Source organism: Pleurodeles waltl, chromosome 6 (assembly GCF_031143425.1).
Source record: "Pleurodeles waltl isolate 20211129_DDA chromosome 6, aPleWal1.hap1.20221129, whole genome shotgun sequence".
NCBI classification, from domain to species: Eukaryota; Metazoa; Chordata; class Amphibia; order Caudata; family Salamandridae; genus Pleurodeles; species Pleurodeles waltl.
The window spans coordinates 1,060,346,400-1,060,356,741 of record NC_090445.1 but is presented as its reverse complement, the minus strand read 5'-3'; the positions used below and the strand labels follow the sequence as shown (position 1 = coordinate 1,060,356,741).

The 10,342-nt window shown below is 44.7% G+C and overlaps 1 protein-coding gene across 2 annotated transcripts in view; it reads right to left on the bottom strand.

The window, feature by feature from the left end:
- Positions 1-2,148: 2,148 nt before the first annotated feature.
- The window catches only part of USP48 (ubiquitin specific peptidase 48), a 774,242-nt gene continuing 766,048 nt past the window's right edge, over positions 2,149-10,342 (bottom strand). Inside the window, exon 27 of one of the 2 annotated variants that reach the window (XM_069240019.1) lies at positions 2,149-2,825. In XM_069240019.1, the coding sequence (XP_069096120.1) occupies positions 2,803-2,825 (23 nt within the window). In that variant the 3' untranslated portion in view covers positions 2,149-2,802. The remainder of the gene's footprint in view (positions 2,826-10,342) is intronic. The other variant, XM_069240020.1, reaches the window with a different exon arrangement.

The window sequence follows — 10,342 nt, the reverse complement described above, 5'->3', positions numbered from 1 at the left end:
TCGGGAAAGGTGAAATGGAAATTATGTTCAGAATGGATAAAGCCAGCTTACACAAAGGAGACAACATCTCAAACACAGGGCTAAAAGCACTCCACCATTCACCAATCCACCCGGAGCACGAACACAGACATACATCCTACATTGTGTTCCAGAAATTATGTCTTGAAGACACCGGACTGGCCTGGACTGAAGATAACCGTTAGCCTGCCTCCCCAAAGGGTGTAGGTCATCATCATGCTGTGACCACTGCTAGTCACAGCATACCATGAGACTAGTGGGCATCAACTACACTTGTTCAACAAGCTGGCACTCTGTGATTAACCTCATGGATTAGAGCACAGCTTTCACAGTGACAAAAACTGGTCAACCTTAAGTAGGCCCCCTTAGTTGAGTCGATGGAGGAAAAACACAGTGTTATAAGGAAAACGGTTACAGGGTAGGATGGCAAAAGTCATGCAGGGGACTTTCATCTCAACACCATTCAATAGCAAGGGTTAGAACTAATGGATAACTCTCACAAGAATTAGAAATAGAAAGAGGAACTATACTGTGTTGCACACTCCCCAATGGGTTCTTACCTTGTATATTGAACTATTTGTGGAAAAGCATAGGTGCAATGAAAATTGAGTGCAATTTATTAATAAGTTATACTGCTAAAATAGGAATATATGCAACTAATTTTCAGCAAGAGGTTCTCACTCTGTTGAGCAAAGGCTGTGGAATCAGTTGTTCCAGAGAATGAGATCATGGCAGACAGAATGCTGAGCCACACCAAAAGGGTCATCGCACAACAGAATTTGCAGTCCCAACCCCACCTCTCTAACACAGGGCAATGCTTCAGGAAGTCTAATCTGTCGCCCATTGCTAACAAAGTATTAGCTGAATTTAAGGGGAGCCCTCTCACTTTAGTGCCTGGACTCCACCCACAGGAATGCACACAATAATATTCCAGTGTCTGGTAAGTTGTCCTCACCCTCTGTCTTGTCAACCCAGAGCTGTTTTAAATGGGTCTTACCATGCTACAGAATTAATACTGTCAGCCAAACATGAGCATGAGTATCAGAAGACAGCTGCTCCAGTATTTTCAGAATCTCCTTTCAATGCTTAGGTTCTGTTATTACTTTACACTTTCAACCCTCGAACTGGTCAGCTCTCCTTGCTGAAGCGGAGGTCTAGTGGTAGCCTAGCAGTGGACATGGTTCACCTGATTCTAGTGGCTATCAAACATTCCAAACATAGCACTAACTTCACATACAAATAATGTTGTTTCTTTCTACAGTCATGCAGCCTCAAAGTGCATGCTATTCCAAAAAAATGCACTCTATCGTCCATTGCTTAATACTTCTGATGGACAGCTCTTCTTTTTTCTTTCAAATTGCTCTCTTTCCTTTCCATCCTCCGATTGCATCTACTCTCTGAGCACAATCTCATCTCGGCCACAAGCCTGTATGCCTTAATCCACTAATGTTTTTTTTCTTCTGCAAAGTGCCCACAACTAACTTTACAGATCACAAATTTTATTTCTGAAAAGTAATATTCCTGCAACCTAATCCTACCTAATCTCTTCTAACGCATTTATTAACCTCACCAAACATCTTCATATACTCCCATATCCCCTTTACCCGACTAATGATTGTACCTAACTTCTACTACTTTATTCTACCACAAAGTAACAGAAGTAAATGAATGGCATGATTTGCCTGAGCACTCAACATTTATGCCAATAACCTGTAACACTGGACTAAACACTAACCTATGATCTGGGGGCAGCATGCAGTCAGTGTAAAGCGCTTCAGGGGTAGTAAGCACTGTATTAATACATTTTTAAAACATTTTCACCAACTCCAATCGTGTTTTCAATTTGTTAATCTGGGAAACGCAATTTCACTGAGGGCTGTAGTGCGCCCATCAGCTAGGAAAAGGTGAGAACTAGAAGAGTATGTTTGAGTAGTCTTTAGCTGCTATGTGATAAGGCACAGACAAGTAACTGACTTTTGTGACATCAGAGCAGATGGATCATTTATTAATATAATATAAATTTTATATTTTAAGGTTGGGCACTATGCAACAAACTACACACGAGAGAAAGCTGGTTTAGAACTTTCTATTGATTTGATTAGGGGCATCCAAAAGATAACCAAACACATCTGATAAAGAAACTGGCAAGTTTAATATTTATTTGATAGCCCACCTTAATTCAGCTTTTTCGAGACTGGCAAGATACATTTTAGGGTTGCGGAAGGTGTATAATAATCTTGAAAATCTAGACGTCTTTACAAACAATAACTTTCATACTTTATTGAAAGTTTAACAGTGAATCAATGGTCGGTTCTAAAATTATATCTCTTTAGCAGACCAGTGTTCACTGCACCTGTTATACCGAGGAGTGCCCTTAAAATGTGACACATGAGCCAGACCTTCCCTCAACTGGTTACATTTATTCCACCACTTCGCCCACCACCCCCAACCAACATAGCTGTACATATCTAGTTACTCCTATTACACGTGTTCAGATTCATTTTTGTATTTTTTTTATTAAATATAAAATCTTAAACATTTGCTTGGAGTTAGAAGTTTGTCAGTGCAATCAGCTTTATTTGACATAAGGCATTTGGGGGAAGGTTTGGGAAGACAGGGGCTAGAAAGGACAGGCGGTCTGTCGATGCTTTCATTTCAGGAACAGCATCCGTGTTGGGAAACCGTTACTTCCTTTGTCCAGTCTTTTGCCCTTTAATGCCAAACATTTAATCGCTGCTAGTTCAGGTTACTTCACTGCTTTGCCGAAAGGAACCCTGTAGGGAATTAATGACCAAGCAGCCCTGTCCCTGTAAGAAAAGGAAAACACATTTTAAGATATAACCACTTATAAAAACAAGGACTGAGGATATGGACTCCCAGGTACAAATTGTGTACTCACTGTCCAGCACACTCTTGGCACAACGAACACAGTTTTAAAATCCTTCAACCAACATTTCTCAGAACAACAGCTCACTGTCTGTCCTAGACCTGTCCAACCCCCAGCCCTAAATTATTGTTTTACCTTGAGAAGCTATTAAAACAGAATCTTGGGTCAATGCATCAAGCTTTGATGAACAACTATTTATCACTGATAAAAAGTCTGTAGAAGAGACAAACAAATAATAAATAAAGATCGAAAAAGAGGCTGGACAATACAGATAAAATCACAAAACAGAGGACAGCACTTACAAGGATTGAGAAGTCAGGCTATTTAAAGTAAATCCAGAAAAGAAAAAATGCCCCCACCTTAGAAAATGTGCATGTAAAAGAGAAGGCAGCAAAGAACAAGTTACTTACTTTGGTAACGATCTTTCTGGTGGAAACTTCATCAATAAGCAGATTTGTCCCTTTTTAATCTCCTTGAGCCATCAGCTTCGGAAAGTTAATACAATTTTTCTGGATAGACTGGTGGCACCTTGGCCCTGGCATCCACCACGATACGCCATCAAACTCCTACAAGCTGCCAGCCCTGGGAACGTGCAAAAATTCCCAATCCTTTTTCTCACACTCTTAGGGGCTGAGGGAAGTGTGACGTAAACTGCAGTTTACTAGAGCTAACTAGGGGATAATATTAAATGTTACCTGACCAATCCTGAGAAAGAGAACTGAGAGAAGGGTGGGAATTGGTGAATAATCTGCAGTTAGACAGAGTTTTTGCAGTTTGTTCGTCTTATGAATTCCCAGGTGGTGGGTCTGAGGAGATTGTCAAACCATGAACACCTGCAACACGCATATGATAAAAAGTCAATTTCTGAAAAACTCTGAGTCAAAGCAATAATGCCTGGTGAAGAAATGTACCAAAGCCCACAGAGAACACCCCTGGCCAATGCTGATGAAGAAGCCTTCGCCTGGATGCCCTCACAAAGCTCCTTCTTGAAACAGCATAGCAGATTTTGATGATCAGCATGATCCAGATGGAAATGGTTTGCTTCCTAATCACACTGCCTTACTTTGAATTTGCACAGTCAAGGAATCTCTGATCATCAAACCCATAATTGCTGATCTGGTAATGCAAAAAGAGAGGGCCCTTGAAAGATCCAGGCGGTGCAGTACTTCCTCTTACGTAGTATGAAGACGTGGGTAAAAAGTCATTAGAGTGATGCCTTGACCCACGTAAAGCAGGTACCCACCTTCTGCAGGAATGAATCCTTAATCTGAATAACCAATTTATATGGAAAAATGTGGTAAAAGGAGAACTACGATCTTTGCAGCCACTCCAGTTTGAGCAAGATCACTTGCTATCGCCTAACGCATCTTATGCTGAACCAGCTGACAGGGAAGAAATGTGTAGTGGAGACTGAAGTCCCACGTCACAGATGGTATACGACCTACAGGGTTCCTTGCAGAAGGAAAGGCAGGGTGCACAGCAACTAGTAGTGCTATTTCTGAAATTTGGCAAAACACTCCACTAGAGGGGTGCCCCAGAGGGCAAAGATGGATTTAATCACTCCCGGGTGAAAACGTAAACACACAATTAGCAAAATGAAAACATCGAAGGTCATCAGCCCACACTTTCAGGGAGCTCACCAGATGGTTCATGACTGCCAGACGCCGAGGTTGAGCCCAAGACCATACAATGAAGGGCGTGTGAGCCCACACTCCCCTGCTTGATGGCTGCATCATACTGGAATTTTGCCCTGACTGACTGTGGATGGATGGTAGGAACACTTTAATGGCCAGGTGGATCACCTGAAGCTTGAGCAAGCTAAAATGGGAATTTTAAAGTGGGACTAGAGGCCTCTGATCTCCAGTACATCAAGATGACATCCCAACCAAAGGAAGAATCACTAGTCACCTCCGTAGCCACTACTAACAAGAGTCTGCAGGTACCGAGAAGTCCCTGACGAAATCAGAATATCTCCTAAGGGGACTCTGAAGAGCTGGGCCCAATGTTAATAATTGCCACCAATTGTGGGGCACAAACATGATGCATGAGGAAAACAGGCATGATCAAAGAACAGTGAGATTGTGGTCTTCAGTTAGTTCTAAATCAACTGTGGCGATCAGACCCACAGAGGCCGAGTTGTTGGCTTACAGGAATACATAGATCCCTGACCTGTGAAGATGTGCCAAAACTGTTGATCATTCAGAATGTGTAAATCTAGAATGGGACGGAGGCCACCAGAAATATCATGCCTGCACAATCTCATCCTCTATGACTAACTGCACAGCCCCTGTGCTCCACAGATCAAAAACCCCTGCTGCAGAATGGAAGCATGGTTGTTTGAGATGACAAGGGAATGGGAGAATGAAATCAGGTAGGTTCTGAAATGGAAGGGCATAACATAAGTGCTTTTATTTGGCAGGTACAGAGTATCTGCACTTACTTCATTTGAACAAGAGAGTACCTAAACATTGCATTTCTGGTGCAATACCTTTAACAGAAGAGTACCAGCACTTCTCACTCGAAAACAGGCACTCTGTGGTAGTGTGCGTACCTTGTTTGACAATCAGCAGGACTAAACCGTCCATGTGGAAGCCTGCCAGCTTCATAAATGAAATGACACCCTTGTGAAAATAAAGGCTGCAAATGCTCTCTCAAGGGAGAACTAAAGTGTTTTTACAGAGGCACTGGCAGGAGGAGGAAGAGAACTGTTGTTACTGCTCCCAACAGCCTTTGAATCAGTCATGCTCCCCAAAGCTGCAAAATAGCGTGTTAGGCTGCTGCAGCGATTGCTGGCGAAAAGGAGTAGTCCCTGAATTTGAAGTACTAGTCGGGCACATCTGAGCTGCATGTTCTGCCAGGGTCAGTTGGCGGGTGAAAGGGGGTTTTCAGAGCCTGGGCACAACTACAGTTGGATCGCCAATAGAATGATGTGTGCAATGGTGATAGTTACTGTTAAAAAGGGGTCTCTACCAACTGACTTAACTCTTGGCTGCTGTAGAGAAATGCCTTGTTATGTATGGTCAACCCCAGGTTTTTGGACTGATGCTGTTTGTTTTTCGGCTCAGACTTGCTAACCAGACCCCAGGACAAGTGCCTTGACCTTGAAACTTGCCTATCGAAGAAGTTGCTTACCTTCCGTAACGCCTTATATGGTAGAGACTATAGCTGCAGATTCCTTACCTTTGAATTCTCCCCCGGCGTCAAAGTGGATCCGGAAGATTTTCGTGAGCAGTGCCCGTGTGCCATGGTAGATGGTAACGATCAGCTCTGTGTCCATCGCTGGTGTTGTCAAACGCCAGAACTGACGTTGCGGTTCCTATATAGCTCATCCAAGCTTGCTGTCAGTTTTTTTCATGTCTATCCACGCCAGAAGTGCAGCACCATTAAGAACAAAGACTACTGGTCTGACAAAACTAAAGACTTGAAAAGGGAGCCCTGCCCCTAGAAATCAGTTTGCAGAGCTGGGAGGATGGGTGGGTCGGAAAGGAATCTGCAGCTAGATGTGGGGGCAGATGTATCAGGCAATTTTGCATTCACAAACGGTGTGAATCGCAAAATGCGGCCGTTTGCGAATGCAAAAATGCCTTTCAAGATGTATGAAAGGCATTCACTGCGCAACTTTAAGGAATCGCAAAAATAGCAATTCCTTAAAATTGCGACCCCATTTAGAGAATCGTAAATTGCGATTTTCTAAATAGGAAATCGCAATTAGGGAATTCCTATTTGCTATTTCCAAAGCACATGTATCAAGCATTTCCTAAATGCGAACTGGGCATTTAGGAAATGCAATTACCACCAAATCCAATTTGGTGGTAAGCATGTGCAAGTATTAAAAATGCATTATAAATGTCTTTTTAAAAATGGCATGTAGCGTCACATGTCTGCAAATATTTTTTGGGGGTGCATCAAAGGGGGCCTTAGGCTTCCAGCACCCTGGGGTTTGCATTACCTAATTTGCTAATTCCTAATTGGAATTAGCAAATTATGTAATGCAAAACCATTCGCACCAATGGGCCTACAGGCCCATAGGGATAAATAGAGTCCCATTCCCTAATTGCAAATCGGTAATAGCGATTGCAAATTTTCAGAAATCGCTATTACCGGCTCGCAATTTTCATAATCTCATTTTGCATTTCTTAAATAGGGATTTCTTAAAATTAGCTATTTAAGAAATGCAAACCGGGAGCTTGATACATCTGGCCCATAGTCTCTAACAGCTAAGGCATTACCGAAGGAAAATCACTTGTTCATCTGATAGAGACATCCAGTTGCAGATTCTGTATCTTTGAAACGATACCCAAGCAATACCGTCCCCAGAGGTGGGTGTGTGAACCAATTCCAAACAAGAAAGTCCTCCTGCAGGACCGAACAGGCAAAGTTCCCTTACCTATGGATCTGACAGTCCAGGCAATAGCGTTTGGTAAACATGTACAAGGATGCCCATGTTGCCGCCTTACAGATGTCCAGGACTGGAACTTGCATGCAAACGTAGTGGTCGCAGCTTTAGCTTGAGCAGAAAGAGCGCGCAAACCCTCTGGGGTTGCTTTTTGGCCAGTGCGTAGCACATCTTAGTGCAGAACACGGCCTATCTGGAGATTGTCCTCTTCTGCACTGACTGACCTTTCTTTGCACCCACATAACCGGAAAAGAGTTGATCACCTACCCGGAACTCTTCTATACGTTCCAAGGCAGAATGCCAATGCTCTTTTTGGCTGCAGGTGGTGGAGTATCTTCTCTTCCTTAGAAGGATGAGGGGGTGCATAAAAAGTAGGCAAGGAGATGGATTGGCCTACATAAAAAGGTGTGACCACTTTTGGCAGAAAAGAGGCCCTAGTGCAAAGCACTACTTTCTCATGATAGACAAAAAGGTACAGCACCTTAGACGATAAAGCCTGCAGCTCGCTCATTCTGCTGGCAAATGTAATTGCTACAAGGAGGGCTGTTTTCAATGTGAGAAGCCTGAGAGGACAATAGTCGAGGGGCTCAAAGGGAGTGCACATCAAAAAAGTCAGAACCAAACTCAGATCCCTTTTGGGCATAATGAATGGGGAAGGAGAGAAGAGATTGGTAAGATCTTTGAGGAGCCCATGTACAAAAGAGACTTAAACAAGGAAGGTTGATCAGGCAACTGCAAAAAAAGCTGAAATTGCAGACAAGTATATCTTAAGAGTGCCCAAAGCAGAGCTCTGCTGGGCAAGGGAAAGAATAAACAACAGGACCTCAGAAATAGGGGCAGAAAGGGGGTCAACAGACTTGTCTGTGTACCATGCCACAAATTTCTTCCAACGACAGGTGTATAGCGTTTTAGAAGAGGGATGCCTGGCTGCAACAATGACGTTACAGACTTTGGGAGGAAGGTCAAAAGCTGTCAACTGCTGCCACTCAGTCTCCACACAAGAAGGCGGAGAATGGACAGTTGCAGGTAACAAACCCTTCCATGCTGCTTCAACAGAAGATCTCCAGAAGGGACAGTCTGACTGGAGGATCAATGGACATGCTCAGCAACTCGTGATACCAGACTCTCCATGCCCAGTCTGAAGCCACAAGGATTATTAGGGCCAGGTTGTTTCTGATCTTCTTGGGATCTCTGGGCAGGAGTGGTATGGGAGGAAAGGCGTACAACAGGAAGCTTGAATTCCAGACGAAAAGTGTCTCCGAGCGACTGCTGCCTTGGAAACACCAATGTGCAAAACTGACACTGCACATTCTCGGAGGAGGTGAATAGATCTAACCAAGGCTCTCCTCACTGCTGAAAGGGACCTTGCATCATTCGTGATCTGTTAGGCATTTTCGGCTGAGTTTGTCCGCTCTGGCATTCAGAGAGTCCGCCAGATGTTGAACCACCAGGAATATGCGGGGGTATGCCCAGACGTGGCTCCCTTGCTCGCTGCGCCACTGGATTCAAGCTAGCCTGGCTGATGAAGGGTGATACCCTGAAACCAGGATGCTTGTTTCCTGTCCAGGTAGGACCTGGCCTAGCAGTTCAGGCTGGACTGTTCCCATGGGGAACAGGGTCAAGACTGATTTGCATATGGCTGGGTCCAAACTGGGGTGACGTAGCAAGCAAAATAACGATGGATTAAACCCAGATCTGAGACTGGGGGTGAGTGTTTGAAAAGTTTCAACACTCTGTCCATCATTTTATTTTGTGATGTTGCTTTGTCCACCAGGAATATGCCCTGCTGTTCCACCCACATTCAAAGGCGCAGAGCCTCCTGACAAAAGGCAAGGCCCACAACCAGGCCAGCCGTGCTTGTTGCCGTACCACATGGTGGTGGTGGTGTCCGTGAACACCTGCACTACCTTCCTTTTCAGAAAGTGAAGAAATGCTTTCAATGCTAGTCTGGTGGTCCAGTGCTCCAAAAGGTTGATGTGGAGTTCGGACTCCACTGGAGACCAGATGACTCTGATCTCCGCCTCTACCAGGTGGCCGTCCCATCCCAGGAGTAACGCACCTGCCACTACTCTCAGATCTGTGCGGGGAAGAGAGAGCAATCTGCCTCTAACCCAATTGCGGTTTGACAGCCACCACTGCAGATTTTCTGCAGTTCCCTCTGAGAATTGGATCATGTCGGAGAGATTCCCCTAATGCTGCGCCCACTGGAACTTCGGTTCCCACTGCAGAGCCCCGCATAGGCCATCTGTCATGTTTCATCAGCAGGATGAAGGAGGCCATGAGGTCCAGCATCCTCAGTAATTTTCATTGAAATCCAGGACAGAGGTTGAGACATCAGTATCATAGCCTGAATATACTGGACTCGCTGCTCAGGAGGATAAGCGTGAAACTGCACTGCGATCAGAAAATCCCTGGTGAAAGGGAGCATGTGAGAGGGAGTCAGGTGTGACTTTGGCATGTTTTGCAGTGAACCCCAGCAAATGCAGGATGTTCGCTGTGGTGTGGAGGTGGGAGACTAAAGCTTGGGACGAGCTTGCCTTCAACAGCCAATCATCAACCTAGGGGGAGACTGATACGCCTGATCTCCGCAGATGAGCTGCAACCACCACCATCTCCTTGGTGAACACCCGAGGTGCGTTTGTAAGGCCAAAGGGGAGCACGGGGAATTGAAAGTGCTTGTGACCTACCATGAACTGCTATTAACGTCTGTGGACAGGAAGGACAGGGATGTCAAAATAAGCGTCCTGCAAGCCCGATGCTACCATCCAGTCTCATGGGTCCAGAGCAGACAAGACCTGAGCCAACATGAGCATCATGAACTTCTTATTTTTGAGGAAAAGACTGAGGGCTCATAGGTCTAAGAGGGCAAATGCCTTTCTCCCTTTTAGGGACCAGAAAGTAGCAGGAATAACAACTACAGCCTACTTCTGGCACTGGAACCCACTCTATGGCTCCCTTGGCCAAAAGAGCCCCAACTTCCTTTCAGAGAAGGGGCAAATGAGCCTGTGGCATCAGATCGTAAGATGATGGTAATCTCAAAG